The 20,105-nt window shown below is 34.1% G+C and overlaps 1 protein-coding gene across 2 annotated transcripts in view; it reads left to right on the top strand.

Annotated features, from left to right (window-relative positions):
- THOC1 (THO complex 1) overlaps positions 1–20,105 on the top strand; it is a 52,884-nt gene that overhangs the window by 6,273 nt on the left and 26,506 nt on the right. For both annotated transcript variants that reach the window (XM_029922968.1, XM_029922967.1), the window contains 6 exons: positions 1,471–1,589; positions 2,032–2,080; positions 2,709–2,804; positions 11,194–11,276; positions 13,615–13,688; positions 18,866–18,974. In XM_029922968.1, the coding sequence (XP_029778828.1) occupies positions 1,471–1,589; positions 2,032–2,080; positions 2,709–2,804; positions 11,194–11,276; positions 13,615–13,688; positions 18,866–18,974 (530 nt within the window). The remainder of the gene's footprint in view (positions 1–1,470; positions 1,590–2,031; positions 2,081–2,708; positions 2,805–11,193; positions 11,277–13,614; positions 13,689–18,865; positions 18,975–20,105) is intronic.

The raw sequence follows: 20,105 nt of genomic DNA, 5'->3' as shown, positions 1-20,105 counted from the left end.
TACTGAATTAAAATCTTCAGCAGTGCAATCTAGGTAATCTTAAGTTCTGTAATTAAATGTACTGCAACTACGGGCAGGGAATATGCCTCTCGAATCTCGTGGGTGTACAGAGCATATTGTTTCTCGGGATCTTACACAGTAAGGCACTTCGGCAGTTCTCTGGTTGTCTGGTCCATCTCTGGCCTCTCCTGCTCCCCTCTGTGACACCACCGGCAGGGGGTCATCCAGCCTCCATGCCCATTGATAGAGCTTACTAATTGGATTTCTCTTAGTTTTGTCAGGTTTCCCTTGTCTTGAGTTGAACTCTGCTGCCTTATACCACCCACTGGTTCTTGGCAACATCCCTCACATCACGTTGTCGATGCGGTCATGCCAGTGTGGAGTAGAGCTGGAAATAAAACATTCTTTTTCTGAACATACTGTATCAATTGCAGTGTTTTGGGCTTACAGTGCTCCCTAGATATTTTTAAATGACTACTTTTTAAAAACACTTAACAAGTACGAGTACATGTTTCCTTAAAAGAGAAGGAGGAATGAACAGCAAGATTAAAGTATTTTTAGCTAGTCCAAGTGACCTTTTCTTTAAAAAGTTTTTAAATGTATTGCTGTACTTAAATAACATTGAATTTTACTATACCGTCTTTTCCCTTCAAACAATGCTTTTATTTTAAATGTTTAATAATAGTTGATGTCAGTATCAAACTTTTTTTTATTATCCTTTTTGAAGGTAATCTTTTCAAATCAGAACAATATTTAGCAACATTATGGAACATTTGGAAATGAGCAAAAGGGAAAACGCTACTAATAATTCCTCTGCTTTTAAAAACTACCATTCATTTTGGTATATGTTTTTAGTTTCTCTAGTCTTTTTAAAAACTTTTATTATTGTAACCATAATATACGTACAGTTTTAAATCCTTCCTTTTTCACTTAGCATTATATCATAAGCATTTTCCAAGTTAGTCGTCATAACCATCGTTTTTAATTGGCTGCATTATATTCTTTTGAATAGCTTAGTGGTGAAGAAAACAGACTGTGGAGCCAGACTGCCTGGGTTCGTATCCCAGCTCTACCACTTACTGGCTCTATGGCCTTGGGCAAGTTATTTAACTTCTCTGTATCTCAGATTTTCCATTCTATAAACTGGAGGTAATATTATCTACCTCATAGGGTTATAAGGATTAAATGTGTTAGTATACATAGTGTACTTACTTAGTGTGCCTGACATATAGTAAATGCTCTAGAAGTGTTATCAAGAATTATTATCATCATTATTATTGAGTACACATACCAAAAATTACTTAAGTATGTCCCATTTTGGGGACTTTTAGGTTGGTTCCATGTCTTGTCTTTTAAAAATTTGTTAGTGGTGACAGTATACTGTTAGGATATTCTTCAGAATTATTTTGCATTGGCTATTTTACTGTACAGTTTTTTAAACCTTTAAATTGGCTTGTGCTCCACTTGAAGGTATTTGTACTGCATCTACACCTTTTGTATTATTGGGAGATGTTTTGGATTGTCTTCCTTTGGATCAATGTGACACAATATTCACTTTTGTGGAAAAAAATGTTGCTACTTGGAAATCAGTAAGTGCCTTAGTTTCTTTTTCTGCTGACATTATGTTTCTGTAAATCCAGAGTTCAGAGGATATATATATTTTTTGCTCATGTTTTAATATTGCTGACTCCCAAACAGTTTTTCCTTATGAGAGAATTATACTGTCTTACTTGGGGAGCCAAGTAAAAGTCATGTGTGAAGAAAAAGTTTAAGTCACAAAATTTGAATAGTAACAATTAACTTGAAAATGGACACTTTCCATGTTTAAAACAGTTACTCAGTAACATGTTTTGTTATGTATGTGAAAATATCTTTATTTCACTGAAAATGTTGTTTGTGGGGTGGGGGAGTGAAAGTGGCATAGTAAACTCAGTGCACGTTAGTGGTTCTTTAATATCTTACTTCCAATGACTATCAATCGAGTGTGCAGCAACTTTTGAACAGAAGTAATAATTTGTGTCTTAATTTCAGAATACATTCTATTCTGCTGGGAAAAATTATCTGCTACGTATGTGCAATGGTAAGTAATTGATTAGTAAATGGTCATATTTTAAAACATAAATGTAGCTTAGAGAAATAGGTGATTGAATTAAACACAAGTGATAAAATTTTAAAAAATAGATTAGTGCCATTATTTTTATTATAACAGACTGATTTACTAAAAGTGATCATTCACTTTATTTTTTTAATGTTTATATATTTTTGAGAGAGACAGAGTATGAGCAGGGGAGGGGCAGAGAGAGAGGGAGACAAGAAATCTGAAGCAGGCTTCAGGCTCCGAGCTGTCAGCACAGAGCCTGATGTGGGGCTCGAACTCACAAACCGTGAGATCATGACCTGAGCCAAAGTCAGACACTTAACCAACTGAGCCACGCAGGTACTCCTGGTCATTTACTTTAAATTAAACTGTTCCTGTCTTGGAGATAAACTTAAGACCAAAAAAATTTTAGTGAAGTTTATCTTGCCTATGCTAAACTCATTTTATTCCTAATTTTTTTTAGTGCTTTTTTTATGACAATAGTTTCTACCCCAGTTTTGAGGACTGCTGCTTTAGGAAAATACTCTTGACAGGCTAGTTAATAAATTTAGGTATAGTTATAGTAAACATAGAATGATCTCCTATAACCTTCATTTCCATATATTGTTAGATCTCCTAAGAAGATTATCAAAATCCCAGAATACAGTCTTCTGTGGACGAATTCAACTCTTTTTGGCCAGGCTTTTCCCTTTATCTGAGAAATCAGGTAAGCTTTATGCATTAAATAAATGTTTCGAGGAAAATCTTTTTCAGATTTTAATGAATTAGAAGCTGTTGTGATGATAATAAGAAAAATGGTTCTGAAAAGTTGAATAGGAAATTGTCACTTTATTTTCTTTTACTGATATTTATACTGTTCCTGATGCATAATATAGGTAACCCTTAAAGTCACTGATTTTTTTTTTAGTATAGTTGACATAGTTCATATTAGTTTCACAGGTACAGTGTAGTAATTTGACAACTGATTCTCTTTAAATTACAAGCTTATTAATCATAAAAATGTGCAGTGAATCACATATGGAGATATGAATTATCATATCTGTATTTCATTTATAATGCATGCTAATTTTTCCACTTCCATTTTCTCCCTCAGTCACTACTGTTTAGACACAATTATGTTTTCATATCTTTTACCATTTTTTATTGTTAAATACAGCACTCATATAGAAAAGTGCATAAAAGTATACTCTACTTATTCTAAATCAAATACTTATGTTACTACTGGGAAAATCCAGAAATGAAGCAGAACTAATTCTCCAGAGCCCTTCACAATCTGTTCAAATGTTCCAGATTTTAATACTTCTTTCCTTCAGTCTTCCATTCCTTAATATCAGACTGTTATACCACCTACTTCATATGTTGTTGTGAGGATTAAATGAATTAAAATATGTGAAGAACTTATGACAATGCCTGCATATAGAGAGATCAATATTATACGTTGGCAGTGATTTCTGTGTGTTTTCTTTTTTGTCATGATAGATCTGTGTTGTTATTTTTTATTTCCTACTTACTGTGATCAAGATTAATTTAGATTACCATTGTATTTACTGCTTGTATTTCTGTTTTTCTATCTGGAAAATTTCCCTGTTAAACTTTTCTTTAGTGCAGGTCTGTATTTTGTCTGGAAATCTTTATTCTTGAAGAATAAAGTAGATAAAAGATTCTAGGTTAGCAATAGATATAGGATTTCATCTTGTGGGAGATAATCTACTTCACCTTCTATCTTCTATGTTCTTTAGACAACACAAATGTCAGTCTGACTTCTTTGAAGAAAGTCTAGAAAGATAATCTAGATTTTTTTTCCTGTTTTTGCTCTTAAGATTTTTTTTCTTTGTTTTTAGGTTTTGCTTTTCAGTTTTACTCTGATGTGTCTTATTATGGATCTCTTTTTATTTATGATGCTTGGGATCTGTGGGAATCTTAAATCTGTGGATTACTGTCTTTCATCCAGTTGTAAAATTATTAACCATCAAATATTGTGTATGTCTCTTTCTTTTCTTTCTGGAACTCCAGTGATCATTGTTAGATCTTGTCACTGTATCCTCTGTCTCTTATTCTTTCTATATTTTTATCTATTTTTCTCTATCATATTCTGAATAATTTCTTCAGAATGGTTTTCCGGTTCACTATTTGTTTCTTCAGCTCTGAATGATCAGCTACTAAATGAGTCTTTAATTTGTTATTGTTTTCATTGTACCGTATTTTATTTTTCATTTGTTGAAGGTCTTTAAGTCTGCTATGTCACTTTCTAGTTTCTTGTTCTTATTCCCTGCTCATATTTTCAAACTTGTTCTTTAGTTTTTTAACCAGGATAAGTATTACTATTTTATAGTCTGTGTCTGATCATTGTAGTACCTTAAGTCTTTGTGAGTTTATTTCTACTCTTTCTCAGGATTTCTTATCTGATAGTATTGGTATCTGGTTAATATTGGGTGTTATACTTGAGGAGATATTGGGGGATTTTGAGACCTAGAATAGATAGTTTTCTCCAGATAGAGTTTTCATTGCTTCTGCCAGAAGCCTTTAGAAGGAGGCTACCCCCGGTGCAGGAGTACCTTAATCCAGCCCAGGTTAAGGCCTGTAGTTCCTTAGATCATTGAGAAGACTTAGCTCTGGTCTGTAGTTTGGTTTATTTTAACCTGAGGGTATTATTGCTATAGATTCCCAGCCTTGAAGATAGTTGGGGTGGGATTTATTAGATTCCCCACCTTTTTTGCACCCTGATTTGCTTTTATGATTCTAGCTTTGGGAAGCAATGAAAAGAATAGGTCAGTTTTACAACTGATTCTCTTGTTTGGCAAATGTCCTCAAGACAAAAGTGGCTTTAAATATTGATGATGTGTTGCTTATCTTATTTGTCTTCTGGATGTTTGCCACATATTCCTTACTTTCTTGTCAACTCTTTACTGTTTTTTGCGCTTGATTGTCTGGAACACTGCTGTGAACATGGTTTATGCTCTGTAACTTTTTATAGATTTAATGCAATTTATCAAAGTCTTTAGTTGTCTTTAGAGTTAATCTGAATTAATTAGCTAATTAATTGACCTGTTACTGGAAACTCAACTTTCCTATTACCTTTTTTAATAGATTTCTTTTTTTATTTACTAGCTTTCAACATGTGAATTCACTTATACAATTCACCATTTAAACTATACAATCCACTGTTTTGTAGCATGTTTACAAAGTTGTGCAACCATCACTGCAGTCTGAATTTTGAGTATTTTAACTTTCACCCTGACCCCCACTCATCATCATTCTTACCCTTTTTTCCAAGCACTAAGCAACCATTAATCTACTTCTTCTATGCAGATTTTCCTATTCTGAATATTAAAAAAATAGAATAATGAAATACATGGTCGTTTATTGACGAGCTTTTTTAACTTAGCATACATAACATTTTCAAGATTTATCTATGTTATAGCATGTGTCAGTATTTCATTTTTTTATAACCAAACAATATTTTCAGCATAGACATACCACATTTTGTTTACCCATTCATCAGTTGATGGGCATTTGGGTTGTTTCTGCTTTTTGCTTTGTATGAACACTGCTGCTGTGAACTTTTCTTTACAGGTTTTTGTTTGGACGTATATTTTCATTTCTCTTTGGCATATACCTAGAATGGAATTGCTAAGTCATATGGTAACTTTTTAATTTCTTGAGGAGGGGTGCCTGGGTGGCTCACTTGGTTGAGTGTCTGACTCTTGATTTTAGCTCAGGTCATGATCCCAGCGTCATGGGATTGAGCCCCATGTTGGGCTCTGCACTGAGCATGGATCCTGCTTAAGAGTCATTCTCTCTTTCTCTCCTCTCTCTCTCCCCTCTCTCCCCTCTCTCCCTCACTCACACACTCTCTCTCTCTCTCACTCTCCCCTCTCCCTTTCCCTCTCTCCTCCTGCTCCTCTCCCCCACTTGTGCACTCTATCAACTAACTAACTAACTAAATAAATAAATAAATCAGGGCTTCTAATTAAAAAAAAAAATAAATTCTTGAACTACCAAACTGTTTTGTAAAGCTGCTGCACCATTTTACAATCCTGTCACCCATGCGTATGGGTTCTGATTTCTCCACATTCTCGCTAACACTTACTATTCTGTCTTTTTCGTTTTAATAGCCATCTGAGTAGGTATAAAGTGGTATCTCGTTGTGGTTTTGATTGGCATTTTCCTAATGACTATCTAGTCATTTTGAAGATGTTAAGCATTATCTAGATGTTAAGCATCTTTTCATTTGCTTACTAGTCATTTATATGTCTTCCTTAAAGAAATGGCTATTTATTTTATTTGCCCATTTTTTAAATTGAGTTTCCTTTTTAATTAAATAGTTTTATGAGTTCTCTTTATATTCTAGACACTAGACTCTTATCAGATGTGTAATCTGCAAATGCTTTCTTCCATTCTGCGGATTTCCTTTTACTTTCTTGATAGTATTGTTTACAACACAAAAGTTTTATATTTTCGTGAAGTTTAATATATCAATTTTTTCCTTTGTTTCTTGTGTTCTTGGTGTCATGTGTAAGAAATTGTTGTCTAACCCAAGGTTACAAAGATTTATTCTTGTGTTCTCTTATACGAGATTTAGCTCTGTGGTTCTTTTGAGTTAATTTTTGTATGAGGTGGGAGTCCAGTTTCATTTTTCAAATATGTTAGTAAGTAGTTCTCCCAGCACTATTGAAAAACTATTCTTTGCCCATTGAATTGGCATTTTGCCTTCTTTTTTTTTTTTTAACTTTTTAAATGTTTTATTTATATTTGAGAGAGAGAGAGAGCACACATGAGCAGGGGAGGGTCAGAGAGAGAGGGAGACACAGAATCCAAAGACAGGCTCCAGGCTCTGAGCTGTCAGCACAGAGCCTGATGTGGGGCTCAAACCCACGAACCATGAGATCATGACCTGAGCCGAAGTCAGATGCTTAACCGACTGAGCCACCCAGGCGCCCCTATTTTGCCTTCTTTCTGCCTTCAAAATTACCAACTGGAATGATTTCAGTTGAACTTTGGGGCTTGGCCACTAACTCCCTCTATAAACCTTTTGTTCATCACTGTTACACTATTGACTTCTGCTGTTAGTCTCAATTTTACTTCTTCAAGGAGTCTCTCTTTCAGCATGTGTCCTAAACCTGCCAGCACAGTCACTCATTGTCACCACCTAATTTCCACTCTCTTCTTAGCATTTAACACTGTCATTTTCAGTGTGTATATTGTTTACTTCTGTGTTCTCTCTGCCTAGAACAGTACCAGACACCTAGTTGCCATTTAATTCTGTGATAAATGAAGGCTCTCTTTTGTGAAATGAAGTATGCCCCCTCATAAGTACTAATTTGTAGTTTCTTTGCTGGAATTTATAAAAGACATAAGAACAAAGTTTCAATTCTCAGCCATAATTTTGTCCTTCTTGGTTATTTCCAGCCTCCAGTCTCATCAGTTTTGTTTTGTTTTTTTACATTGCATAAACCAAATTTAGTTGTAATATGGCCTCCTCTTAAAATATAGATGGATTTGGAATGTTAGTTTTTTTAGAGATAATGCGCCTTTAGTTCAGGAAGGAGAGAGGACTGTAAATTTCCTTCCCTCTAATGATGTTATTAGATATTTGTAGCAGATTTATAAAATGAATTATAAGTTTTCCCATTTTTCTTCTTTGCAGGAAGAGCTGGAGTGTATGTGTATTATTTCTTTCTTGAATGTTTGGTAAAATTTACAAGGGAAGCAGTTAGTCACAATAAAATTTTGTGGGAATGTTTTAAACTATGGAATTGATTTACGTAATGGATCTGGGACCATTCAGACTTTTCATTTTTTTCTTGAAACAGTTTTGGTAACTTCTTTTTTCCTGGGAATTTGTGAGTATTATCTAAAATTTCAAATGTATTGGGGTGCCTAGGTGGCTCAGACAGTGGAGTATCTGACTGTTGAGCATCCAACTCTTGATTTCAGTTCAGGTCATGATCCCTGGGTTGTGGGATCAAGCCTCACATTGGACTCCTTGCTGAGTGTGAAACCTCCTTAAGATTCTCTCTCCCTCTGCCCTCCCCCCTGCCAATCCCCCTGTCCCTCTTCCCACTCTCCTTTCTCTCTAAAATAAAATAAAAGTACCTAAAATTTCAAATGTATTTACATGATGTTATTTGTTGCAATTCTTTTTTCTATTTTTTCTTTTTCATAATTGAAGTATAATTAACATACAGTGTTATGTTAGTTTCAAGTATATGACATAATGATTCAGTAATTCTCTGTGTTACTCAGTGCTCATCAAGATAAGCATACTCTTTCTTTTATTAATTTTTTCAAATGTTTATTTATTTTGAGAGAGAGGACATGCTAGTGGGGGGGGGGGGGGAGAATCCCAAGCAGACTCACAAACCATGAGATCATGACCTGAACCAATGTCAGGAGACACTTAACCGACTAAGCCACCCAGGCCCCCAAGATAAGCATACTCTTAATCCCTTTTATCTACTTGTAGATTCCATCATTTTTTAAAGAACATTTTAGACCTCTCTTTCAAGGTACAGCATTACTAAATTGGCAAGACATAGAAAACCCATTCTTTTCTTCCTCTTATTGACAGGTTGAAAGACTAATAATATATTGCTAATATACAGCTTTAAACACTATACATCATTTAATAAATTTTGTTTTTAAATTTATTTCTAAATTATAAAAATATCCTTTTTCAGAAAATTTGGAAAATGAAGGAAAGAAGCTATTTATAATTAATCCACTCTGACATAAGGGAGGTTGGCATTTGGAGATATTTTCTCATAGGCTCTATTTTAAACATTTTAGATGCTTGACATTCACTCGAGTATATCCCAAGACCTTCAAAAAGTTAGTTTAACATGTAATTTAGCTTGTAGTGAAGTATGACTGAAATTACGGATTTATTAAGAATTATGGCCTGTGCTATAATTGAATAAAAATAGAGAATAGACAAATGTATTTTAAGTAGTCAGTGCCAAATGGCCAACCAGATTCATTCACTAGCTTAATGACTTGATCTAGCAAAATTTTTTTCACTTTTGCTTTTGTACTAAAATAACTTGAGACTTGAAGAGTTGCAAAGATAACGGAGAGAGTACCTGACTAATAACCTTCACCTAATGATAGCCTTTCACATGATTACAAATACAGTTACCAAAAATCAGCATTAGTACAGCATATTTAACATAGACTTTATTTGGATTTTACCGATTTTTATCACTTTTTCTTTTTTCCGTTCAAGTACCCAACCTAGGATCCCATGTTGCATTTAGTTGCTACATTGCTTTACTCTCCCCAGTCAGTGACAGTTCTTATTTATTTGCTTATTTTTTTCATGACTTTGATACTTTTGAAGTGTACTGATCAGGTATTTTGCAGAATGTCCTTCAATTTAAGTTTGTCTTAATTTTTCGTAATTTGGTTGAGGATATGGATTTAGGGGAAGACCACAACTGGTGCTGTGCCCTTCGTAGTGCATCATTTCAACATGATGTTGATATGTACTGTTACTGGTGGTGGTATCCTTGGTCCACTGTATTGTTTTGTTGCTAAGTTACTGTTTTTACCTTTGTAATTAATATCTGTAGAGAAATTCTTTGAGGCTGTGCACATAACTCTCGTTCTCCTTAGACCTTTACCCAGTGAAAGGTAATCTTAGTATTCATCAGTGAATTTGCTTATAGCAATGATTTTTAGGTTGTCCTGGTGGTAGTTTTCTATTTCTTTTATGCCTTTTACATGTATTACTTGGGATGCTTCCATGTGGAAGAGTTGACTCCCTTATTATTAATGCAATCATCTGTTTCAGTGTGAATTTGTGGATGTTTTATTGTCTGGATTATAATCCTGTAGGATAGTTTCTTACTCATCTTGTTCTGGTTTTCCCCGTTGGAGGGAGCTCTTTCATGTTTTCCTGATATGAGGAAATAGGGTTCATCTTGCATTTTCCCTACCCCAATCCTAGAATCACCCACTTCTCCAAAGAGCCTTATTCCTTTTATTTAAGAATGGTATTTAGAAGCCAAGATCTGGGCCCTAGATATGCTAGAAGTATTACTTCTTCTGAGTTCTCTTGGTGGATAGACCTAGGAAAGATCTATATGCATATACATCTATGTTTACTTCTGTATGTACCTATGTATGTATTTTTAAATGATCAACAACAAAAACCATGAGATCATACGGATACTTCTGAGTTTAATCCAGCACCAGTATTCCGTCTTATTTATAGGTTTTTTTCTTTGACAGTGAGAAACCTGGCTCTCATTAACTTAAGCATATTTACTATGTATATTGTTATACACTCTCACTTTTTGTTTAATATAATTTGTGCTATAGTAAAGTTATAGATTACTACATACTGTACTCTGTAAAATTCTAGATTTTTCAGTAATAACAAGGACAACTATATTTGTTATACATAGAATTTTGGATACTCTAAAGGCACCTTAAAAAATGAATTTTAGGGGCGCCTAGGTGGCTCAGTCACAGATAGTGTTAAATGCTAAGAAGAGAGTGGAAATTAGGTGGTGACAATGAGTGACTGTGCTGGCAGGTTTGGAACACATGCTGAAAGAGAAGCTCTTTGAGGAAGTAAAATCGAGACTAACAGCAGAAGTCAATAGTGTAACAGTGATGAACAGAAGGTTTATAGAGGGAGTTAGTGGCCAAGCCCCAAAGTTCAACTGAAATCATTCCAGTTGGTAATTTTGAAGGCAGAAAGAAGGCAAAATAGGGGTGCCTAGGTGGCTCAGTTGGTGACGCACCCAGCTTTGACTCAGGTCATGATCTCACGGTTTGTGGGTTCGAGCCCTGCTTCAGGCTCTGTGCTCAGAGCCTGGAGCCTGCTTCAGATTCTTTATCTCCCTTTCTCTCTGACCCTCTCCTGCTCATGCTGTCTCTCTTTCTCTAAAATAAAAACAGTAAAAAAAAAAATTTTTTTTTAATGAATTTTAGGAAGGATTTGAAAAACAAGTGTGGTATTATCCATTAATTATGGATTTCTCATTTTGTATGTTTTGGTTATGTGACAACAAGTCTTAAACAAGTTCTTAAACATGTTTAGGTGTTTGGTGGATTTGCTTTGAAAATCTTTTTTTTTTCTTTAATAGGTCTTAACTTGCAGAGTCAATTTAATCTGGAAAATGTCACTGTTTTCAATACCAATGAGCAGGAAAGCACCCTGGGTCAGAAGGTGAGGCTGATACGAAATTTAAAAAACGTGTTTATAAATTTGTTACTAAGATAAGTCCTATGAATGGGTCTTCTAAGTCACCAAGATTTTTTTAGGTCCTTATTTCTAATTTATAGAAATAATGTGTATTCTGTGTAAAAAATGCAAACAAAATAGAAATATTTAAAATAGAAACTATGGCCACCCCATAATCCAAGGCCCACAGATAACCACTCTTGGCATTCTCTGTCTGTACTTATAGCACTTAGTGTGTGTGTGTGGTTGTATTCCAAATATAAGATCATATGATAATACTGTTCTGAAATTCATTTTCTCTTAACAGTATAAAATGGATGCATTTCTGCATTAGTACATTTGGGTCTGTGTCTGTTTTAATGGTTCATGATAAGTTTTTCAAGTGGATATATATTACAATGCTGTCAATGGGTATTGAGAAAGTTTCTAATAGCGGAAAATTATTAACAGTGTTATACAATCAATAGATTTGTATATATCATTGCTAAATTATGCAGGTCTCTCTTTAGGGATAAATTACAATAAGTGAAATGGCTGTGTCAAAATATATGCATATATCAAATTTTGATAGCTGCACTCAGTTGCTTCTCTGAAAGGTTGTACCCATTTATACTATCACCAGTGACACATAGAGAATGCTGCCTACCCACAGCTACACACCAACCCTGGGCATTACCAATTTTTAAAAATCTTTGGTTAATTGATAATATACCTAAAAAGTAAATCATCTTTGTTTTAACGTACATTACCATGGTTATTAACGAAGTTGAGAGACTTACTGTTTATTGTTTATTTTTCTTCTGTGCCAATTAGAAGCAGTGAGGAAGAGAATTACCTATCCATGCCATTTGCCCATTTTACTGTTGAAACGTCATTTTCTTACTGATGTATAGGTCTACTCATATCGAATATTGCTAATTCATTGCCTATCATTTTGTTGATTTTTTTTCTGTTAACTGCTTTATAACTTTATTTATGGTGCCTTTGCTGTGCATAGCTTTTGTATACAATATTAATATTTGTTGGTCTTTTGTTTTATTGTTTCTGGCCTTTTGTCAATGCTAAAGGCTTTTCTACTCTACAGATTATATAAGTTCCTTTGTTTTCTTTGATGTTTTTATGATTTAATTTTTCATTTTAAATCTTTAATCCAGCATGAATGTTAGAGTATGGAATAAGTTGGGTTATAATTGTGTTTTTTCCAAATAAATCAGAATCATTTGTTAAATAATCCATCATTTGCCCACTGATTTTTTTAAAAGACATCAGGTATAATCAACTTTATTTTTAAAGGGTTTTTTTTAGCTTTTAAAAAAATTTTATTTTTGAGAGACAGAATATGAGCGGGGTGGGCCAGAGAGAGGGGGAGGGAGAGAATCCCAAGCAGGCTCCATGCTGTCAGTGCAGAGCGCAATGTGGGGCTCAAATTCACGAACCATGAGATCATGACCTGAGCTGAAACTAAGAGTCAGCTGTTTAAAAGACTGAACCATCCAGGCACCCGTTTTAAGATTATTTATGATATGTCTGGAAGACAGTCCAAATTTCTGGCAAATTTCTGGACAGTCAGTACCTATTCTTCATTTAGGAACAAGGTATATAAAACTTAAAAAATAGTAATTAGATAAAACTAGTATCTCACTGTAAATTAGATTACCTTATATAATTAATTTGTTCCTTAAAAGGTAAGTATTATCAATTTGGAAGTGATGTTGACTTAAGATTTTTCAAAATATTGTCTCTCCCCTTCACATTTATCTTTCAGTACTTCTTGAACTATTTCCTGTAAACTTGTTACTTTGAATTTCTCAGTATAGAGCTAGGCACTCAGCATACCCTAATGTATTCCCCCAATAATAAGAGGTCTCTGTGTAGTTGGGGGAAGATTTCTGTGGTCAAATTAAAGTTGGGGACAAAAACTACTTAAATACATTTTGAGTTATTTACTCTGATTCTCAGAGTCCTTAATATACTAATGGTCTTCTCAGTTCTCTAAAAGGTCATTATATATATTTCTAAAATGTATTTAGCCATAAACCCTTTATTCCCAGAGAGAATCTATAGACTATGTGTGGAGAAATACTGTTTTAAAACTTTACTGTATCTTCATAACAATCTTATATCGTGGTCAGACTGCTTTTGAGTTCTCAGATTCCTGTCACATAGAATTCCTGTTGCCTTAAAGATTAACTGTAGGTCTAGACAGAAGTGCAACTAGACTTCTAACAGTGTTTGTTTAGCATTGTGGGAATGATGTTATTCCAGCATTTGCCTTCTGTCTGCCAACTGCTTCATGACAGGCTATACTTGTTTTTAAATTTAGCATACTGAGGATAGAGAAGAAGGAATGGATGTAGAAGAAGGTGAAATGGGAGATGATGAAGCTCCAACAACTTGGTGAGTTTTCAGAGTTCAGATTTCGTGGTTTACAAAGCTAACACCTTAATGACTACGTACTAAGACACAGTTAGTGTCTTCAAAATGTAGTAATGCCACCTGCCTGCTCATTGAGAGATTAAAGGAGATGCTGCTTGGACGTGATCTATTAAGATACTCAGTCGTTATCCTGTTGATTACCATACTTATTGATATTATGTATAGTGATCAATGGAAAGTGCTTAGAACCGTGTTTATATTCAGTAGCTTCCATCAAGATATAGATAAGGAAGGAAATCCTGCTTTCCAAATAAATAGATTTATTTGTAATTTTTATGTATATAACTTAAAGTTATAAATTTTAAATCACTAATAGGCTATTTTAGTTGGTTTCTAAATTGCATGTAGATGTTCATTATTTACATGGCCTACATTATGCATATGTCTAAAATTTGGAAAGTCAACAGTGGGCAATTGAGGCACTCCTCTCTTTTTCCTTCCATTTAACTTTGTGGACCTATGGATAGGGCCTGTGGATAATGGCCTAACTTTTTAGTGAAGTAGGAGGAATAAGAAACATTTTTCTCTTCTCCCCTTCCTGTTCCATCTCTTGTTTCTTATCTCATGTGCTAACTCTTAACCTTATTTCCAAATTATTTCTTCTAATGCTGTTTAGAAGCAATGAGGAAGAGAAAAGGAAAGTATGAAGGAAAACTAATTTCCAAGTGTCTTTAGTGACAAAAGATATCATCAATTGCCATTAAATTTCCAGAAGATCAAGAAGACTTTCCAATATCCACACAGGGAGACATATTCCTGGCATCCCAGATTTCAGATTCAAACATGAATCTCCAAAGAAGCATTGAAAGTAGTATGGCTCCAGGCTTAATTCCAAACTTATTCATGTAACCTTAAGGAAGATACTTAACTTCCTGCGTCTCAGTTTCAGTGTCTTTAAAATGTAGCAATGCCACCTACCTGGTCATTGAGAGTATTAAAGAACATGCTGCTTGGGCATGGTCTATTAAGATACACAGTAGTGAGGAAACCAATTTGACAATAAATTATATTTAAAAATACACAGTAGTTATCCTTGTTGTCATACTTATTGATGTTATCTGTAGTGATATATGGAAAACTTAGAACAGTGTTTGTTCAGTATTTATTATTAGCTATAGTTGTGTTTGGGGGGGGTTTTTTAGAAACCTATTTGTTCATGGACATGTAATTTTGTAATTTGAAATATAAAAAGGGCCCCCAAAGACAAACCATCCAGTGTAGTTTTGTCTAGTTAAACTCAGCCTGTATCCCCTTTGGTTATGTTGATGAAGTAGTCCCAGATACAAGAAGATCACTTAAATAGGATTCAGCACTCAGCTGCCTCTCAGTCTGTCACAATTTTACATTCTAACCCTTTTTTTCTTTATTGACATGTAGTTGACATACAATATTACATTAGTTTCAGGTGTATACATAGTGATTCAACGTTTATATACATTATGAAGTGATCACCAGGATAAATCTAGCTATCCTCTGTCAACCATACAAAGTTATTACAATATTGTTGACTATATTCCCTATGATATACTTTATATCCCAGTGACTTATTTTAAAATAAGTCTCTACCTTTTAGTCCCCTTCACTATTTTTTGAATGGAGGAAGAGGTTGTTGAGGGAATTAACTTTGTGACCAACTGTTTCACCAGATTGTCTTAGGCACTGTAATATAAAGGAACACATTACCCATATATCTCCAGTATGAAGTTCATTTCAAATGTGGCTAAATACACCAATAAAAATTTTTGTATTAAAATGTCAGTGTAACATTCTATAAAATCATCAGTTCAACATTTAAAAAATATGTTAAGTTACAGAACATCTTGGTTAAAATGGGTACAGAACATTCTGTTTTAGATAGTAACTCTCACCTCTAATTTGTTATGGTTTGCATACATAATAAGTAGTTACATTTGCTTTGTGTGGATAAATATAGAATCCAAAAGTATCTATGGAATGGTAACGTTAAGAAGGCAAATTGCAGTGGGTCAAAACATGAAAGGGAGGTAAGGAAATGGTGACATTGAGTATAGACTGCTCTTTCAAGTTTAGCCATGAAGGAAAGGAGAGGGGGAGCATGGAATGGAACTTTCAGAGTAGAGGATTTTTTTCAATTTTAGTGCCACAACTGTAAAAATGTCTTAGTAGTCATATATTAATACTACTGTAAAATTTCTTCTATGAGGCACCTCAAATAAATACCAGGCCAACTAAATATAAAAAAGAGATCAGAAGTTTTTACACGTAGGAGATTATAATAAGCAACTTGGAATAAGTTTGTTATTGGTATCAAGCATTAAATTAAGATGTGAGGTTTCTGGCAACTGAAACAATAAAACATATGATGGTTACCTACTTCCCATTCTCTGATTAGATGTAGTCTCCCATTTCTTAAGAGCAAACTTCCCTTGTGCTTACACTTCAAGAGGTGTTTATTATATTCTTATATGTGGTAACTGAGTAACGTGTGTGTGCATATAACCATATATAAAACTATATAAAACTTCAAAAGCAGTTTTGTTTCAAAAACCTTTATTAACTAGTTATAAGATTATTTCATGAGTGTAAATAATTTTATATATAGCTTTTCCTTTTTACAACTTAATTGCACATTTTGGAAAATGTTCCTTCTGTGGCTTTTTTAAAAACTTAATCTGTAGAAAACCCAGACTTATCTTGTAAATGAATAAAATTGCTTCAGTTATAGAAAACAGTGTCAGTTGATATTCAGATCATTGTTGTCCTGTTTTCAGAGTTGTTACTAGGAAAGAATGTAGAAAGAGTGAAAGTTAACATGCTTATTAGATTCTTTTGAACACTGCTAGTTCTTGATAAAACTTTTGGCAGGAGCTGAATTTAGGTCAATTAAAAGTTGTCAGTATTCTTCATTATTGATTTGAAGCAAGATCTATATTTTATTTAATTTTATTTAAATGCAGATTCTAATTTTTTTAAATGTCTTTATTTGTTTTTGAGAGAGAGAGAGAAAGTGAGAGCACAAGCAGGGGAGGGGCAGAGAAAGAGGGAGACACAGAATCTGAAGTAGGCTCCAGGCTCTGAGCTGTCAACACGGAGCCTGACACAGGGCTCAAACTCATGAACCAGGAGATCATGACCTGAGCTGAAGTCAGATGCTCACCAACTGAGCCACCCAGGTGCCCAAGATCCAAATATTTTAAGTACTAGTAGTCGCTCTACCAAGTTAGTATTCTTGTATCAAAATTAGCTAGCTTGCTAAATTATTAACCCTTACACATAATTCAAAGCCATTGTAATCTGGCTAAGCATAATTCAAATGTAACTTCAAGCCTCTTTTGTAAATGAAGTGCATGCACTATGTGACTGCTGTTTCCTTGCAGACCAAGGGCTTTTTCAATTATTTCCAAGTTCACAGCTTTGTTCCAGAGTTGTCAGAAGTGTGAATGTAAGATAAGTGATCTGTTAATGTATGTGGTTGTTTTAATTGATGTGCCAATAGGTATAAATTTAATGAAATTATTTAGATAAGTATTTTATGATACTGACTTGTAGTTTGTAATCTTAATCATATGATTAGAGTACTATGGTGAGAATCTTCATCAAATGTGCTTTCATATGTTTTCATAAAATACTTTTCCCTTCTTTCATTCTTAGAAAACTAATGCCTTTTCAGACATTTTTGTAGAAATCTGATTTTTACAGTAGCTAATTATTTTTTACTTTTCTACTTTAACCTTATATACAGAGGAAGTAAGAAATTTTTCAGTCTTTTAAGTATTACCCTCCACCCCCCCAAAAAACTTCTTAAAGTACATAATAAAAACTATGCTCATTTTTATTTCACCATAATCCTTTAAAATGACATTATAATATTGTCCCTTTTACTCCCTTGTCATTGAACAAGTAATTTTGAATATATCCATCTCAAAGACGAAGAGCGAAAGATTAACTTACTTCCTATTAATGGCCAGAATAGAGAATGCAAGACTTTTAATATCATTGTACTTTGTGGATCACTAAGCCCCCCTTCCTGTTCTCCACATAAAATCACAATCTTCCTTGGAAAGTTTGTATCACCATGAAGCTTAAGAGAAAATACTAACTATAATCCATAGGTTCAGTTTATTAAGGTGTATATAGAAAGAATGGAGTAAGGTAGTACACAACTGTGTTTAGAAACATAAGGTAGTTAGTACACAACTGTGTTTAGAAACAAAATTTATTTTACAAAGGTGATGTTGAAAATTTGTGAGGATATTTGAGGATATGAAATAGTTATTATCTCAAGCAATTTTTACATTATACAATGGCTGTTTTGAATGATATAGAGGATTTTGTTACAAAACAAAAATCCTTAGATAAAAAGTCTGAAATGTTTAGTTTTTAAAATTATAATGATTTTTATAAATTTAAAAATTAAAATAATGTGTATTGACACTGCAGATTTGTAACAAATTACAGGTTGAATTAGTAATGCCATAATAAGACTACTAAAAACAAAAGGCCTACTTTTGTGATACTGAGTTGATATGTACTTGTCTGATGCCATGTCTTTTAGCATAGGTTCGAGGTGACATTAGTGTAAACAACATGGAAGTTGATTTCTTTCTTATGTAAAAGTCTGGAGACAGGCAGTAGAGAGCTGGGAGAATGTCACTTCTCAGGGAAGTTGTCTAGGGCCCTGTGTTCCTCCTAACTTCTTGTCCCACCATATCTTGGTGTTTGCTTTTTTCCCTATAGTCCATGGGACTCATCGTCATGTCTGCATTATGGCCAGCAGAAAGAGAAATAGGAAAGTGGTAAAAACATGGCCCAAAAATTGCACATATGACTTCTATTCCCAAATAGCTAGAAATTAACCACATGGCCACACCTAGCTGCAAGAGAGGTTAGGAAACATAGTCTTTAATTCTGAATAATCATTTATTGGGCCAAAATTCAGGCATTCTGCTACTGCAATTGGGTCTGTTAGGGTCTAAGAATCCCCTGAAATTGTTTATAAAAGTTATATATGTAAAGTATGAACGTGCACTTTCTGGGCAAAAGGGCTTAGCTATCATCAACTTCTTAAAGGGGTTTATGACTTAAGAAAAGTTAGGAGCACTTAGATATTTCTAAAAAATTTTTAAATGATTTATTTAATATAACATTTATTTCATTAGCTCCATTCCAATTGATTACAACCTGTATCGAAAATTCTGGTCACTTCAGGATTACTTCAGGAACCCTGTGCAATGCTATGAGAAGATTTCATGGAAAACTTTTCTTAAGGTGAGTTGCCAATCACATACTACTGAAAACTCAATGTTTTACAGCTAATGGCAGAGGCAAAATTTGACTCTTGTCCAGCATACTTTTTATTATATAATTTTACCTCTTGGGTTTTTATACCTATTTTATAATGTAATGCAGAAGCTAAATTGTAAATTAGTATTTAAACCACTGATTTTGTGGAGTTGTTTATAAATGACTTAGGGATTTAAAAATTAGTAATTACAGCCTTGGGGTCTGATTTTTTTTTTTTTTTACATAGTAATATCAACACAAATTGATGAATTTTTGCCAAATATGTTGTCTTTACTATGCACAAAATTATTTCAAGTATCCTGTTAGAACAAGGGTTGCAAACTATGGCCATGGGCCAGATCCAGCCTTCTGCCTGTTGGCATTGACAGTTATATTGGCACACAGCCATACTCATTTATTTATGTATTACTTATGGCCGTTAGTGTGCTCTAATGGCAGCCTTGAATAGTGTGACTGAGACCATATAAACCATACAGCCTGTGAAAATAAGAGGAAACCTCATTTAGGATGGAAGAATCAGCAGGGGGAACTCACACTCAGCACTAGTTGTTAACTGCAGATCCAACAGGAAGAGATGGACCTTTCTAGTGGATACTATTTTACTGTCCTAGCACCATGAAACTTTCTTTGTTTCCCAGCAACAGCCCAGCCAATGAGAGTGACAGCTTAGCCAATGAGAAGACACTATACTTTCAACTCCTCCTTTACTCTAATGAACTTTTAGTTTATAACAGCCCCTCACAACTCCTTTCTTCTGTAAAAGAGTAGTATTCTACTTTGTTCTCCCAACTTGTGTCTGGTTTTGTGGTAGTGTGCTTGTCCTGGATTGCAATTCTCAGCTATTCCCAAATAAACCCATTTTTTTTGCTGGCAAAATAACTGGCAGTTTTGTTTTTAAGGATAACAAGCTTAGGGGTGCCTTGCTGGCTCAGTAGAGCATGCAACTCTTTATCTCAGGATTGTAAATTCCAGCCCCACTTTGAGTGTAAAGATTACTTAAAAATAAAATCTTAAAAAAAAAAAAATTTTTTTTAAATTGGAGCACCTGGGTGACCTGGGTATCAATCAAGCACCAGATTCTTTTTTTTTTTTTTT

This window comes from Suricata suricatta, chromosome 14, assembly GCF_006229205.1.
Source record: "Suricata suricatta isolate VVHF042 chromosome 14, meerkat_22Aug2017_6uvM2_HiC, whole genome shotgun sequence".
Taxonomy (NCBI): domain Eukaryota; kingdom Metazoa; phylum Chordata; class Mammalia; order Carnivora; family Herpestidae; genus Suricata; species Suricata suricatta.
The sequence above is the reverse complement of the archived record's forward strand: the minus strand, read 5'-3'. Positions and strand labels throughout refer to the sequence as shown.